Genomic DNA, 17,748 nt, shown 5'->3' with positions numbered 1-17,748 from the left:
ACTGGCCCCAGTGCAGACTGGAAACCCCATTCTCTCAAAGTTAGCAATTACTTCAGTAAAATCTTTTATGCCCGCCATCTTGGGGTAAACCACATGCCTGATTGCCTCAGAAACCTCCGCCACCACTTTACCCACAGTCAACTTTCCAACACAAAAGTGACTGGCAACAGACCAATAGCAGTCTGGGGTAGCCAGCTTCCAGATGGCTATCGCAACTTACTTTTTCACCCGGATAGCTTCCTTTATGCATGGGTCTTTATGCTGGAGGGTCAGGGCAAGCTGCTCACAAAGCTCCAGAAATGTAATGTTTGTCATGCAAAAGTTTTGGACCCATTGCTGCTTCATCCAAGGTTTGGAAGGACCTACAGTCTGTGCTTGATGTTCCAGAAGTGCTGGTCTATACAGGGGGCATCAGCAGTTGTACCGAGTATCATGAGCAACATCAGCCAGTTCTTCACTGTCCTCTTCCTTCTCTCTCTGCTCCATCATAAGCTCTGTCAAGTGCCTTTTGTGGGTCAGAAAATGCCACCAGAATGCCCACTAGTGTCTGGCGGAAGCTCTTCCTGTTTCCTGATGTAGGAATGAAAGCGCAAGTAAGAGAAGTTCTCCAAAAGGTGCTACCTCCATGTTGTCAGCTCCATGTTGTCAGTGCACAGACGAAAATAACTGCTCAGCAGGATGTGTTAGTGGGTGTAATAGGAAGAGAGCCTAAGACATAAGCCCTTTTATCAGAGGCCTGATATGAGGCCTAAACTAAAGTAATGGTCAAACTTGCTAATATAAAGCAAAGTAAAGTTATGAGCAAGAGGCAAGTCCTGCTTACAAATTTTTACAAAAACAGGGCTAATATTGCAGAAACACACATTCCTAAGTAGTGCTAGGCTTAAAAATATATACACAAACATGTTCCAAAAAGGTGGTACCAAAACACCTCAATACCAGCACATTCCCCAAAGATAACAAAAACACACTGACTCATTCTAAAGATAAGGTCAGGATGACAGCATAATGAATGAAAATGTTTTAATCAAACCATTAGGTACAAGGTAATGGGAGGAGGGGGGGTTAGCCACGTCAGAGAGTGGCATCTAACTACATGAAAGGGGTAATATGTAATTTGTTTGTATTGATGTATAAAAATGTATCTCAGAGAAAGCATCTTTGTCCAGCCAAGCGGGCAGTGGAAAGTCCCACCACTGACTAAGCTGTGTCCATTGTCACGGGCATACATGTGTTAGTGTACCTGTAACCATTGAGCCGCAGCATTAGCACCGTGCTTCATCAGCAATAAACTTGGCTGGGCACCTTTGCTACTAAACCAAGTCTGGTGATCTTATTGGGCAGTTTAATCAGAGCTTGCTCTATGAGCTATCTGGCCAAAGCCAGTGCGGCACGCACAAAGAACACGCACGCAGCCGAACATCTGATGACAGTGGACTGTTCAAACGTCTTATAATGTGCAAGTTGGACAGTGACGTTTGCTCACAGTGCACTGCGATCAAAGGATTAGAGCAGTCACATTTCGGGAGGCCGCTAGGGAGTCTGAGATATGGTTGATTTGAGTTGGGGCTGTGTACTGCAATGTGGATGCTAGAGAAACAGGTTCGAGCCCAGGTTAGAAATTTTTTTATGTAGGGTTAATAATCAGTGTGCATACTCAGGCTCTGGGTTCTCTAACCCAGGGTCAGCTGACTTGAGTCCCATTAACCCTGAGCTTACATTGTTGTGTAGATGTACCCTCCGTGTCTTAGGTGTGGTGGAAATCCTACATTTATGATCCTGGCTCTTTCTCAATTTGGAGAAGAACTCAACTAGCAGCCAGATAAAGTATATATATTAGGAATGTTTTTAAATGATATCTGGTCATTTCTGTTTTTTGAGTCCTGATAAGTTGGCAAATTTCAAGCAAACGAAAGTGATTTCTGCTTTCGTAGCAGCACATATGGTTTCTCTGATATGATATATATATATATATGCCTGATCATGTTCTATAGCAGCTTGACTGGGACTGTCATAAAACTGATTGCATCCAGAACGACAAGTGTAATGCCGTTTTACTACAGTTAGTATAGATTACAGGCACTAAGGTAGTGGGCTGTAGTGCTGAGATCTCAGTACAAAGGGAACAGCTATTGTAGTTGTAACATGCATGTGAAATTCCTAACTAAAAACTGACATTCTCTGTGCAGGTTAGTAGGTTCCAAGCCTACCAAAGAAAAGAAGAATTTTAGTTCTACGAGTAGTTGCATCCAAGCTTGCTCTGTAAATGTGAATGTGTCATGGTTCCTTGATTTTTACATATTCCATAGTTTCTGTGACCTATTAAATATTCACTTTCTTTAATTTCTGCCATTGCCTTGTGTAGTGCTGCATACTCTCAGTATCTTAAATGATCCCTCAGGCAGGTGCAAAAAGCAGAACTCCTTGACAAGAGTTCCTTATGAGTGAAGTACATTACTTCCAAATACACCTTTTCCTTTTCAAAGCAAATTTTCAAAATAGTGTTGAAAGTTGCCATTTTTTCAGGTTTGAGCAGAAACCCCGTTTTAAGCACCATTTACTAGAAATATGGCCATTTCCTGGCCATCGTTGACAGAACTTTTGACTCTTTATCTTGATCCACCTTTACCTTATCTACAATTCTTTCTTCATAGAGAATTTCAAATACAGATAAAAGTGTATCTTCAAACACTCACAATCCTACACTTTTGTAATAAGTGGTCCACTTCTAACACAATTACAATCATGTTAAATTATGATTTTAACTATTTAAAGGTCTGTCTATAACATTGTTTTGGCTAGTGCTGTCCATGTCCTTGTGAATTATTGGATGGGAAAACCATGCTGGTAATAACATGGATGGAAAGTAAAATGGTGCTTAATATGGTTATAGCTACCATGATACACATTTTTATGGATAGGCTCTTAACTTCTCTCTACACTTTAGAGACTGCCAAGTTGAGAAAGAGGAAGTAGGCTACAAAATGGTAGTCTCCCAGCGTGAATAAAACATTCTTTGCTCTTGGGTTGTACGTGATATGAAACCATGTTGCCGCCTAGCAAAGTCTAAAGCTGTTGCACAAATTAGGGACAGTTATAACATTGCTTAGTTTTGTGCACAGACAGGACATAACCATGTTAACTGTGTTAGGACTTGTCTATGCAAACAGTTCACAGAAAGCTGGGATGTCAATCTACCGCGCAAAAGCCTGCCATGCCTTAAATGTCTGTATGAACTCTACGGCTGTGCACTACACGTTCCCTAGTGCCCTTTGATCTTCTCCCGTTTAAAGATCAAAGCACACTTGGGAACTTTTAGTGTACAGCAGCAGGGTACGCATAGACATTTCATGCATGGCAGGCTAGTGCAAGGTAGATTCGCCCCCTCGCTTGCTGAAAATGAAGTGTTTGTATAGACAAGTCCTTGGGTGTTATCAAGTTTTAATCATGTCCCACAGCTTGGTCTGTTTTTAGTATGGAAAAGGTACGGTTTAAGTCTGCTTCTTCAAGTTTGATGGTCCTCCTGTATATTTCTCATTCTGCCACTTCCTGTTTTCATTCCTGGGAAGAGTCTCTACATTTGCTACTATTGGTTTCTTTCAGTGAAGTACAGGGAATTGGTTTTAATTGATCGGTTCAACTAGTTGAGGAGAATGAATTTGTGATTAGTTGCTTTGTGGTCTCCCCAGTCATTACTATTCATATTTGACCTTTTTGTATTTTACTCTTAAATTTCCTAAAGTTGTGAATCTTTGGAAATGTGGAAGGTGAATTGCATTATGACATTTTTTACACTCTGTTGACTTTTCAAAGACCGTTTCATTGGGTGACTTTGTCTCATCAGTAGGATCAGGTGATGTATTTATAGTATTGAATTCTAAGACCTAAAGCTTATTAAATTACTGTGAGCATTTGGAGTAGTCATAATGGAATATTCATTACATTTTCTTTATTACTCTGATACTTAACTGTACTTGGGTATTCCTTTTGTTCGTTAGTTTGCAAGTGTTTCAGGGATCATGGTAGGTATTGTCACACATGGAATGAAGTTGCACAGGACAGCTAAGATGATAATGCATTAGGAATCTGAGAGGTGAAATGATTTTTATAGAGAGAGGAGCTGGTAAAAGTTTTGTAGCCAGTGCCTGTTATGCTGATGCTGTAATTTCTTAATTGCCCCTTCACGGAAAGGTTCTTGTGTGATGATATTCCCACATTGTAGTATTGAAATGTAAATGTATTTTGGTGATCTTAATAGGCACTTGATTTTAAAAAAAACAAATATTTCAATTTTTGATGATTCTGGCATTTTCAGAATCCTTTATTTCTTGGAAGCATATTTCAGATGTAATGAACATTGTATTTTAGTAATATAATGGATTCCTTCACACCATAATAGCGTAATGACATGTAAGTGTTTCCAATTTAAGTGATTCTTAGACCATACATGCAGCCCTACAAAATTGTCATAAAAATTTACCAGGCACAAATGTAATAGCTTGTCCTTTACTATGATGATTGTAGTGGAAAATAAAATGAGTCGTCCTGGGTGAGCAGATTTTTGCGAGGCTGCATAAATGTGATTAATATGATTTTTCCTATAGCTTTCTGATGTGTCTTAGATTTCTGACATGTTACCCACACAGTGGTCTCTTTTTATTCTTTATGTCCTCCATTCCTGTACTAAATTCATGACTTTATTTGTTTTTAACTTTACATGCTTCAGGAGATAGAAATAAAGGTAAGTAGTAAAACAGGGAACAAAACGAGGGATGCAGAGTGCATATTTTATACTTTGAGAGACTGTTTGCCTAAAAACATGGTACATGCTGAATACCAAAAAAGAGTTCCCTCGGCTTGATGAGCAGAATAAGTCCTGTGTCCACAAAAAAAGTACAATATAGAGAGTGGAGTTTGTAAGTTTCCTAGCATGGCTCTGGCAATGCGATTTAAAGATGCTGCCTCGAGGAGTGAGAAGGTAACTCAATTTCCAGTCTCATTGGCATTCCAGCTGATGCTACCATCATGGATGTTAGTTGTGGTGGGTTCTGTGATGTTGGTGCTTGGCTGAAAGGCACTCAGTAGAGATCAATAGCTCATTTTAGGTAGGCCTCTGAATGGCCCTCAGTGGGCAATGACTATTTGATTATCATCTGCCTGGGATGAATTTTTACCAATATCCTAGAGGTGAAATGTTCTACATCCTGTTACCAATCCCCTGACAAACATTCCCCTCTAAAAGAGTTCTTATATGTGATATTTGTGTGCACAGTATATAAATATTTTAAAACTGTCCTTAATGAGTCACATTAATCCTACATATCCTACTATAAGCAAAAAGCAATAAAATACTACCTCACCAGTGCTGAAAATCCAGCACCTTTCGTGAGCACTCAAGTCATAATATTAAAAGGACAGAAGTTCATTAACTGAAAGTAAAGAAGGAAGCAGCTCACACAACAGTAAAAGCTTTGCAAATTATTCAGCAGCTGCCACTCTAGCAATGATGGTAGTTTCCAGACAGGTGAAAAAGGAACTGGTGGGGTAAAAGTAGGGAAACTGAGTCAAAAGTCCACCCCATTTAGACTTAATCAGTTTTCTCCTTTCTGTATGCAATATCAGACAGAATTATTGTCACTTACATTTATGCCAGACAAATAATAACAGACAAAATCGAATTGGTAAATGGGTCCTAGTTACCACATTTTGTGGCACCGGGAAGTTCTTCCACTTTCTGTGATAGACATCACCTTCTCTGATCCCTTGGTCTGGTCCTTAAGTCCTGTTCTTCAGTTTCTGGTCCGATGCATCTTCAGTTTGGAACTATGTTCACTTATGTCTTTTATACATGTCTACATTACTGATTATTTCATCTTTATCCAATAGCCTTTTAGCACATCAATGCTTTGTGTTTTAGGTAACCCATATATTCTGGATGTGTAAGCTTCAGTTACTCAACTTTTGGTTTCTGCTTGTTTTTGCAGTTTCTGGGTCATTTCATTTTATGTCACCTCTGCCCCACCCAGGGTTTTCCAAGAAAAAGAGGGGTTTTTTTTTTCATTACATGTTTGCGTATCTCTCACTTGCATCTTCCTGCACGACATGTTACCTTTTGTTCTGTCAGCAATAATGTGATTTTAAACAAACGATCAATTCTACGTAAAAGAATCATGCTTATGCCAACAAGGCCTTGGCCAAAACATTACCTTATTGGTACTCATTCGCTACTCATAGTTACAAATCATTAAAATATAGCTAACAATTCATTTTATATATCAGTGTTATAAATCATTATATGTTGTTCAGTTCAAGCCTACCCTATTTGAAAGTGTGTGTGTGGTGGGGGTTGGAATTGTACAAAACATGATTCTTTAATGGCAATATTTCTTACTACTTTAAACACAGGTTTTCGTTCAAAGTCTAGTTTTGTTGGTGAATCATTAGAAGTTTTCCTATGAATGTATTTTGAGGGTGTCTCAACTTTAGGGCCTTGACCTTTAGTTGTTTTTAATGGTACCCCAACAGGACAATGGAGCAATAGGTACACTGTGCTTTAAGGTCTGATCCAATGAAGCATTTAAGCATCTGAGCGGTCTCATTGAAGTCAATGGGACTAATAAAGAGCTTAAAGTTAAGCAAATGCTTAAATGCTATATTGGATCGGGGCCAAATGAAGAACTGATAATTTAAAGACATTTTTAAAATTGCATGCAAATGTGTGTGTTGGTGTGGGGTCCATGGCCATGTACACACCAAAATCTCCATTTTATTTTTGGACTTTTATTATGCTAATATTCTGAGTACACATGGATTTTGTCTGGAATTAATGGGAAGTTTTCTTAAATGCAATAGTTGTCCATGAAATTAACCTTCCAGTAAAAAGTTAATTTCAGAGTGGTATGCTTGGTGCTGTCTTTGTGACATTTCCAAATACTTTTGGACAAACTGTGACACAGCTGTTGAGCAAATAATAATAATGATACTATAGACAATTACATTTATATTTTCAATGCAGCAATCCTCTTCTTATTAATACTGAATACTGTTTTGGCAAAAACTATTAGGCTCCAGTCTTCAATTGCTGTATACTGCTTACTGATACAATTTATACTAGAAAAGGAGTACTTGTGGTACCTTAGAGACTAACAAATTTATTTGAGCATAAGCTTTCGTGAGCTACAGCTCACTTCATCGGATGCATTTAGTTTTTTGTTTTGTTTTGGTTTTTTGTTTGTTTTTTTTTCCACCAGATGCATCCGATGAAGTGAGCTGTAGCTCACGAAAGCTTATGCTCAAATAAATTTGTTAGTCTCTAAGGTGCCACAAGTACTCCTTTTCTTTTTGCAAATACAGACTAACACGGCTGCTACTCTGAAATTTATACTAGACTTTTTACTGTACAAGCACTGCTTTTTCTTGATCCAGTTTTATCTTTACATTTCTTTTTTTAGGCCAAGCAGCTGGAAGAGAAAGACAGAGAACTGAAGAAGCACGATGCATACTACAAAGAACAGCTAGCTCGACTGGAAGAGAGGGTGAGACCATTTTTCTTGTTTAATTAAGAGTTTTGTTAATTTCCGTTACCAACTTTGTGATTTCTGTGTAAGCTTAAATATCAATAGGAAGAATTTCATAAGCCAGAATTAAAATGATGGAATTAATTGGTTTTTGTCTCTTTCTGTTTGAGAAGGACAAGTGAAGACTGAAGATATAGGTTGTTATTTTGAGAATCATTTTTTGATTCCTTGGTGACTAATATTGTCATTAATATAATTGTCACATCGGGGGGAGGGATAACTCAGTGGTTTGAGCATTGGCCTGCTAAACCCAGGGTTGTGAGTTCAATTCTTGAGGGGGCCATTTAGAGATCGGGGGCAAAAATTGGGGATTGGTCCTGCTTTGAGCAGGGCGTGGGACTAGATGACCTCCTGAGGTCCCTTCCAATTCTGATAGTCTATGATTCTATGATTAAGATGAGTTTTCATTTCTCACAATATTTACACACACACTGTTTTTATCTTCACAAGAGGTTACTTTTCCAGCAAGAAAGGGCGTACAGGATGAAGAGCCAGTATAGGTGAACTGGTTTTGTTTCATTGGATATTGCCCAACATTCTCAAGATTATGAGTGAAATTACAACTTTCAAACATAATTATCTTCCCCTTCCCCTCCTCCTCCAAATAAATAAATAAAATTTAAAAAAAAAAAACCACAATCACATCTTTGGTTAGGCAGAGATCATTGCTCCTAGCCAAACCACCAAGATATGCAGGGAAAGATTCATCTTTATTGTTAGAGTAATTTGACATGTTTAGAAGGCACTAGCAAGTTTTACCTCAAAAGAATTTGAAACTACACTGCAAACTGTTGGAACAATCCAGATAGCTTAACGATAGTGGAAGTGTAATGAAGTGCATTCTTTTTAATGGAGTAAATATTTCAAAAAGATGTATTGCTATTAATGTTTGCAATTTACATAATGAAATTTTGTAACAAATCACGCTTCTCGCCTTTTTGGCCTCATTTAAGGCATGTCCCAAAATTTGGGACAACTTTCAACTTGCATAGCTTTGCATTTTTCATCCAAGAAACTACATGGATTAAAGGCCCTCTGGAGAATCAGCTGTGCATGAGCTTCTAGTGTGACGCTGTGGCCAAAAGGCTAGTGCGATCCTTGGATGCATAAACAGGAATATTGAATGTGAGTGGAAGAGATGGTGTTACCTCTATATTCAGCACAGTGTGACCGCTGCTGGAATACTGTGTCCAGTTCTGGTGTCCACAATTCAATAAAAATATTGATAAATTGGAGACGATTCAGATAAGAACCGTGAGAATGATTAAAGGATTGGAAAACATGCCTTATATAGAGATAGACTCAAGGAAGGTTAAGGGATGATTAGATTACAGTCTATAGGTATGTATATAGGGAATAAATATTTGATAATGGGCTCTTCAGTCTAGCAAACACAGGGTATAACAAAACGAATTGCCTGAAGTTGAAGCAGGAGAAATTCAAACTGGAAACAAGATGTAAATTTTTAAGTGTATATAATTAACGATTCAAACAACTTGGGGTTTTGGCATTTTTTGAGTCCAGATTGGCTCTTTTTCTAAAAGATATTCTAGGTCAAACAGGAATTATTTGGGGTAAATCCTAAAGCCTGCATTATACAAAAGGTCAGACTTGATTACAGTGATTCCTTCTGGCCTTATGATCTAGGAATAATATGCCAGCCTTAACTTTGGATACCTTGAGTTTTCTTGGTTTTGATAAATCTTAATATGGTTAAGATATTATTGTAATTGATATTTATTCACATATACAGCTGTGTCATACAGGCGACTAAAAACTTTGTAATGGATTAGAGAGGACAGCATGTTGCACAAATTGTCAGTGTATATAATTGGCTACAATGAGCGTTTTAGTTAGTGGATAGATGGGATGTAGTGTTTTTATGGTTTGAGCTACTTTTTGCAAACAAGACAGATGAAGTTCTTATTATTTTTGCAATGAAATATATTTTGAAATGACCAGATACCAATTTATTTTAAATTGCTGCTAAGATGACACATTAGCTGGACCATTGAGACATGGAGTCTCAATGCATTCTCAGTTGAGACTCCTCAGCTGTTGAACTCCTTCTTTCTGGTGCTCTACCAAAACTTAAATCTTGTAGATTGTGGTGCATGTTGCAAGGCTTACTTTTTTCAGCCAAGCATTTGTTTGACCTTACGGAGGAATACTAGGGAAGCTTTTTTGTCAGTTTGGTTTGGGCTTGTTGATAGCAGGATGTCTCTTATGGCTCTGAGTAATAGTTGGGGTTTCCAGGGGGCATGATAAAGGAAACTCAATAAACAGTCATTTTATATTTTTAGTTACGTCATATACATACAGTAAAATGCATTTTATCCTTCAGTTACTTTTTGTTTGTTCACAGCAGATTCAGAGCTAAAGTGGCAGAGGAGGCTTGAGAGAAGGGGCCAGAGTAGAATAGCTCAGTGGAATTGAGATCTAACATACCTGTGTTGAATGTGTACTGTTGTAGGTATAACTGAGATAACAAACAGTACTGATTTTAGTGCCAGCTTTTTGTGCAATGCTGAAGATTTGTAATGAACGACTCCTTCCCATGTGTCAAGGTACACAGGATCTCTGCTGCATCTTCCCTCTGCTGAGGGAACTGAGGTTATTTAGTCTGCAGAAGAGAAGAGCGAGAGGGGATTTGATAGCAGCCTTCAATTACCTGAAGGGGGGGGGGGGGGTCCAAAAAGGATGGAGCTAGACCAGGGGTTGGCAAACTGCAGCACGCGTGCTGATTTTTACTGGCATGCTCCTGCCAGCTGAGGTCCCGGCCGCTGCCAGCCTGGGTGAATGGAACCCCAGGCCAGTAGCGGGCTGAGCGGGGCTAGCGGCTGGGACCCCGGCTGGCAGGAGCTGGCAGACGGAACCCCAGAGCAGTGGCGGGCTGAGCAGCTCAGCCCGCCGCCGGTCTGGGGTTCTGTCCGCCAGTGTAGTGTATTAAATTTCTCTCTGTAGGGATGTACTAATTGCGGAGCACCAGGACCGGGAGCCGTAAGTAGTACACCGTAAGTAGCACATTCCTACAGGAAGAAATTTAGTACTGTACACTGGGGTAGGGAAGGCTGTGCCTCCCCAAACAGCCGGCCCACTTCCCCCCTCATAACCCGTGACCCATCCAACCTCCCCCACCCCTCCCCGCTCCTTGTCCCCTGACTACCCCCTCTCGGGACCCCCTGCCCCTTGACTGCCCCCCTCGAGCCCCCACACCCATCCAACCCCCCCTGCTCCTTGTCTCCTGACCACACCCCGCCACTAAGCACCCTCCGGGACCCCACTCCCCCATCCAAGCCCCCCTGTCTCCTGACTGCCCTGACCCCTATCCACACCCCCAATCCCTGACAGGCCCCCTGGGACTCCCACACCTATCCAACCACCCCTGTTCCCCATCCCCTTACCATGCCGCTCAGAGCACCAGGACTGGCTGCCGTAAGTAGTACATTCCTATGGGGAGCAATTTAATACACTATACCTGGCCCCGCTCAGCCCACTGACGGTCTGGAGTACTCAAAATATGTTCTTGCACCCCTTATCAAAAATTACACTACAATTAGCTTAAAAACTTGAAATCTTAAAAACTTTGTTTGTATATTACAGTAATCCTTAAAAAAATGTATAATGATAATAAATACATAGGTTTGATGAAACAAAGTAGTTGTACTTATGTGCCTGTGCTTACTTTGCATTTTTGATTATTTACCTTCTAAAAAAATCTCGCATGTCTCGCACCCCCACAAAGGGCATCTCGCACCCCAGGGGGTGTGTGCACCCCAGGTTAAGAACCACTGCACTAAACTGATAAGATCTGCATTTTAATTTAATTTTAAATTAAGCTTCTTAAACATTTTTAAAAACCTTGTTTACTTTACATACAACAATAGTTTAGTTACATAATAAAGACTTATAGAGGCCTTCTAAAAACGTTAAAACGTATTACTGGCACATAAAACCTTAAATTAGAGTGACTAAATGAAGACTCAGCACACCACTTCTGAAAGGTTGCCGACCCCTGAGCTAGGCTATTCTCAGTGGTGGCAGATGACAGAACAAGAAGCAATGGTCTCAAGTTGCAGTGGGGGAGGTCTAGGTTGGATATTTGGAAACACTGTTTCATTAGGAGGGTGGTGAAGCACTGGAATGGGTTACCTAGGGAGGTGGTGGAATCTCCATCCTTAGAGGTTTTTAAGGCCCGGCTTGACAAAGCCCTGGCTGGGATGATTTAGTTGGGGATTGGTCTGCTTTGAGCAGGGGATTGGACTAGATGACCTCCTAAGGTCTCTTCCAACCCTGATGTTCTATGGTTCTATCTTAGTTTCTCCTCTTGAAATTGAATTCCTCAGGATGAGAGCAGGACATTCTCAGTTGAGAGTTCTCAGCCATGGAATGTGTGTCCTCTATCTGTCAGAGCTGGGTGCTTTTCATGGCATGTTACAAAGCTAATTTCTTCATTCTGCCTTTTGTATTGATATATTAAAGAACCACTGCTTTGGCAAGGTGATTATTTTGTTTGTTTGTAAATCAAGTCTGAGGCATGTAGGTTCCAATGTAGTGAATGTTCCATAGGTGCTGAAATGAGATGAGCCCTATCCTCAAAGTCTAGTTTATCTTCTGAACAGTTTTGGGGTGTACAGGACTGGAAGAAGAACAGGGGCTACGTGCAAAGTTCAGGTCAAGATCTGAACTGCATCCAAGTTTTGAGATATTTTTTACCTGGATGTCTCCCCCTACCTCCGGGTCATTTGTTAGATAAAACAATGCTGATAATTTTTGAGCACCGTGATCAAAATAGAAGGGAAAGTAACCAAGGAAAGAATGGAGAGGCCGTTGGAGTCTCAGTGTTGTAGAGAATGGTGGAGGTGGGCTTAAAAGGGAGCTATAATGTGCAAATTAATAGAGTAGTGTAGCATGTAGTTTATTTCTAAACTCTCATTGATTTCAGTGGAAGTCTGCACACAAATAATGGTGTGTGCTGTAGAACAGAGAGAAGATAAGAGTGGAATAAAAAGATGGGAACTTGGAGAAATAAAATGTCAATATGAAGAAATTTGCATTATTAGACTTGTCATCTGTGGTGAAGCATGCTAATTAAATTTTAAGATCACTCTTACATCAGATAAGCACATTTTAACAACACCTTGGTTACTAATAGGTGGCATTTGTGTCTATTGCATCACTAAGTGTCAGAGCTCATCTGTATGATTAATTGGCTTTTTGATTAGTTAGCTTTTTTCAGTTAGAAGCTTCACAGTTTTGTTCTTATGTGCTGCTGAAAAAACAGTGTGGACATTGATAATAAAGGGAGATGACAACAGAACAGATTAGTGTCCACACAATGTGCTCCTTACGGAGAGAAATTATTATACATATTCACTGCCAAATGAAGTCTGTCACTTATAAAATATTTCAGTGACTGTAGTGAAGATGTGTCAACCTTTTCAGGGGATTAATACAAGACAAAGTAACTGCACCAATGACAGCTGTGGTACTAAAACATAAACAATTCTATTCTCAGGGGCAATAGCTGTTCATAAATTTGGTTTATGTGCTAAAAATCCTTTGGTACTTTCCAAAAAACAGTGATTCCCCCAACAGCTGCTAGTGTTTCTAGGTCAAAGATGACACATAAACTAAGAGTTATTGCATACTCCACAGCAGCTAAGCAAAATGGAATAGTTTAACAAAGAAGTTAAAGAATAACCTTCAGATACAGTATATCTGGTTAGGCTATAAACTCATTATTTAAGAGTTCCCACATTAGACTTTCAGAGAGAAATTCATTCATCAGCCCTAAAGGGGCATATTCTACTTTTTATATACCCAAGAGATTTATGGACATTGCTCCTTGCACACATTCTTATCAGAACAGACCACTGAGGATTGGTACATATGTAGTTATAGGATACAGATACAAGGTTTTTGGGTCACTTTTTTTTTATGCTGATGGAAACAGGACCTGCTACCTTTATTTGTAGCAATTGGAATAGAAGCTGTAATGCAGTTGTAGATGTTTTTCATTGTCTGTTTATGGTTCTTGTAAGTGAAATGAAAAATTAATAGAAAATTAGATTTAAAAAAGGCCCATAGAACAATATCTCGTGATAGAACCACTCTCTATTCTATAGTACCCTAAAAGTTCATATATACAATATATTGACTTTTCCTTAAAACTGCAGCGCAAGAATTGATGAGATGAGGTTTTACTACTTTCTGTCTGTGAAGCTGTGCAGGTTCCTAAGACCTCTTTTTCTAACACACACCAAGAATTGTGTCCCTCTCTTGTATTTGCCATTGTCCTGATCAGCCATATGAGTCATTCTGTCATTGGTCTAACTTTACGTTGTCTCAAGATCTCATCTGTCTTTGCATTTCTAACGTGCTCATCACTGTGTTATCTGGAGGCCAACAAAAATAATAATAGTTTGTACTAATTTTGTTCATAGTGTGTCTTGTGCTGCACCATTCCTTGATCCAGTTGCTGCTGCCTTAAGAGTATTTTTAAATCCATGAGAAATGCTGGCTGTCTCTCTTCACCTTAGCAGTGCCATGCAGATCTATGGTACTATATAAGTAATACAATTCATAGGAAGTGAAACAACTTGCATTCAGTTGTCATTTAGTGTTCAGCTATATCCTTATGGGAATCATGCCCCTATTTGTGGGAGTAAGAATGAAGGAGTTTTTAATAAGATAATATATCACAAAATTATTTAACTTCTGTCAGTCTCATATGAATGTGTAAGAAATAAGCCCTAATATTGGTCAGGCTTTGGCTCTGTCAAGGCAATAAGTTCCTATGCTTCTGATTTCCTAAAAATATCTTCACTGGGCAGTGTACAGAGTACGTGTATGTATTTTAAAAGAGCTAGATGTTGTTAGTATTTACTGTTTATATTACAGTAGCCCTCAGAGGGCCCCTACATAATGGTAGGTGCTGTACAATCTCAGAGATAGACAAAATCCCTGTCTCAAATAGCTTAAAGTCTGAAGTCCTGATCCTGCAATGAATTCTGTTGGCAGACCTCTGTGGATTTCAGTGGTGTTCTTATGGGTGCAGAGGGTCTTTTTGTGCAAAGCTTATTGTCAGATCAGAGCCTAAGAATTTAGACATAAGTTCTGGAAAAATGATAGTCTTACCTGAATCCATTTTATTTTTTTCGTGACTTAAATTTTGAGGAACGATTTACAAATCATCAGATCGGCACTTAATTTGGGGATTCTATTTACCGTTTAGGCTGTCAAGGAGTATTAACCTTAAGGTAAGATGAGCACAAAGCTGTGAGCTGATGGCATACACTATACCAGGTATTAAATAGTATAATCCATCCTGTTTGCTACAGTAAATAGGATTTCACTATTATGATGTGTCAGGGTTTTCAGAGAAATCAAATTTACTAGACATTAAACTGGCATCCTTTCTGCTGAGCAGCTTTATTCTGGGATCTTGCGTTCAAATTAATCCTGTTGGTAGGAAATGCTCATACCAATTGTGCAGGGAAATTATAATTTAATGATCTCTTCCTTTTCTCTATTCAGGGCTTAGAATGGACCACTGTGCTTTGCAACGATAGCCCCAGGGCTCTGAAAAGGAGATAATATACAGTTCAGCTTCAGAGCCAAGTCTTGCCTTTTTGTGAGTTTGTAATGAACATAAGTACTAAGATGCAAGCAACATAGGTTTCACGTTTGTTCATATTTTCCAGTATTTTGTTTACCCTTTCTGAGACTCAACAACTCAGCTGCAGCTTGCAAGGTGTAGATAATAAGAGAATCAAAAAGTTTTATAACAAAGCAATGTAAATCAATTCAAACCTTTATGTTCTCTACAATATATTGGGAGTAGTGTAAGCCTATTTAATTTAAAAAATAAATAAGCTATCACCCTGTTCCTTTTCTTGGAGATATTGCATTAGTGTATCAGCAAGAATTTTATAACCGGGAAAGGATTCAACTCCTTTTATCCTGTGTTTAAGAACTGCAGTTAGTACAGCAAACACATTTTCTCTGTACAAGTTTGGACTTCATTCATTCATGGCTTTCAGAATCAAATGACAATGATATCAATAAAATGTGTGGAGACTTTAGGTTGGATCCATCACAGTGGAAAATGAGTTTAGATGATAACATCCAGTTGTATGTAATACATTTTATGTGAGGAACTGAGAGCTTTGTAAACATTAAGTCTCTGAATGTTCTTGAGAATTAATTAATTTACCTCTGGGGTGTAACTTGGCTGACTGGTAAAGTTCTACTTGTTTGGTTGACCAGGGTGAATAACTTCCTTGCTGAACAAGTAAAATATCAGTAAGTTTTTTGATACTGTCAGTCATAATGCTAAGTGATGGGCAAATAGATTTTTATGCCTGGGCTGGTTTTAACATATTCTACACCACTAACCATAACAGTACACAACAGCACTAATAAAACTGCTTAGCACTTGACATTTTGCAAACATTATGTGAATAATAAGTAATCAGTACATTGATTCCTACACAACAGCTTAGGTTGGGATCTTTAGTGATTGCAAGAGGTCAAGACTTAGGTGTACATATCTCATTTGACAGGTGACCCCTCCAGCACCGGAGTGTCCCATAACTCAATGCCATGCCATTGATTCCATCCTGATTCACAAGTCATAGTGCCTCTTGTCATAGTATCTGGCCATATCTTGGCTAAGATTTTAAAATGGGATATTAGGTTATATCAGCTGTCTCGATCTAACTAGTGCTTTCCAAAACTCTAGCAAGATACAAGGCAAGGCAAGATACATTTTAGGACCTGGTAAGCTGGTTAAGCTAAAGCCTAGGAGGTGCAAGACTAGGCTTTAACTCAACCTTCTTAGCATTGGCTTGGATTTTGGAAGGTGGTTAGCTGTCATGAGGTAACGACACACCTTTTGAACCCTTGTCAAGATAAAGCCTTCATGTGCTGGAAATGTACGTCAGACCTTCAAAGTGTTGTCCATAATAGAATTTGTTCTCCCTCTCTCCCAGGTTCCAGGCAAGAGACAAGGGGTAGGTGTTGGAAAAGTGCAGCAAAATTTGCCTGACATTTTGAATTTCATTTAAAACGTGTCCAAGAACACTATTTGCTGCATAAACCAAAGTCCTAAGTGTTGTTAGTGGAGTAAGGAAAGGGAGATGTGATTACATTAATATCCTCTGCAGAGCAGGCTAGTTATAAAACTTAATTAAATTTCTCCAGCATCACTATTTGCCACCCTAGATACTGCGTCTGTATCTTCTTGTCTATAGACAATGACGGGCTGAAAAAAACAAAAGCCCATGTATTTGTTTGCAGAACTCCTTCACATATAACTAAGAAAACATAGTGTGATGCCCATTTGAAAATCTTAATATATTGTGTAGACAATGAATTAAAACTCATAGCATCTCTATGAAGTTGGTGATGTTGCCCCCCCCCCCCCATTTTGCAGTTGGGGAAATTGAGGCAGAGAGAAATAAGGTGACTAGGCCTAGTTTACACAGCAATTCTGTGGCAGAGATGAGAATAGAAGCAGATCTAAAATTAGATCCAGATTGCCAAATTCCCACCTGTGAGCTTGGGCTTTCAAACTATTCATTCTTCTTCAAGTGCTTGTTCATGTCCATTCCAATCAGGTGTGTGCACATGCACAGTAGCCAGAAGAATTTTCCCCTAGCAGCAACCATAGGGTAGAGTTGCACCTCCATGGCATCCAATATAGAGCCCTGTCGACCCTACACCCCCTCAGTTCCTTCTTACCGCCAGTGACGGTAGCTGGAACTTCCCCTTGCTCTTCTCTTGCTTCAGCAAGTGAATTAGCAGTGCTTTATTCGCTCTACATAGTTAGTTTCCAATAGTTAGTATAATTCAGTAGTACTTTATAAGTTTCAGCTATGGGGGTTCCTCCCCACCCCCATTTGTTATAAGGGCCTGCTGTGATCCCAGGCTTTAAGACTTGCCAGATTTGTGCGATGCGCATGCCAAAAAGTGACCCCCACATCTCCTGCTTACAGTGCCTGGGTGAGGGTTACCAGAAAGACCGCTGCAAGATCTGTCGGGAATTCCAACCGAGAACCATTAGGGAGATGGAGCAGCGTCTCAAAATTCTTCTTATGGAGACTGCTCTCTCACTTCAGTTGGACCCAGGCACCAGGAATCCTACTCCCGGCATGTCGTCTTCGAG

General features: G+C 39.5%; 1 protein-coding gene across 4 annotated transcripts in view; it reads left to right on the top strand.

Annotated features, from left to right (window-relative positions):
• The window catches only part of CHCHD3 (coiled-coil-helix-coiled-coil-helix domain containing 3), a 273,302-nt gene that overhangs the window by 177,951 nt on the left and 77,603 nt on the right, over positions 1-17,748 (top strand). For 2 of the 4 annotated variants that reach the window (XM_043499163.1, XM_038397759.2), the window contains exons 5-6: positions 4,727-4,741; positions 7,452-7,535. In XM_043499163.1, coding sequence (XP_043355098.1) covers positions 4,727-4,741; positions 7,452-7,535 — 99 coding nt within the window. The remainder of the gene's footprint in view (positions 1-4,726; positions 4,742-7,451; positions 7,536-17,748) is intronic. The other 2 variants (XM_038397769.2, XM_043499167.1) reach the window with 1 other exon arrangement.

Source organism: Dermochelys coriacea, chromosome 1, assembly GCF_009764565.3.
Source record: "Dermochelys coriacea isolate rDerCor1 chromosome 1, rDerCor1.pri.v4, whole genome shotgun sequence".
Classification (NCBI taxonomy): domain Eukaryota; kingdom Metazoa; phylum Chordata; order Testudines; family Dermochelyidae; genus Dermochelys; species Dermochelys coriacea.
Note: the sequence above shows the minus strand (reverse complement) of the source record. Positions and strands in the feature narration are given on the sequence as shown.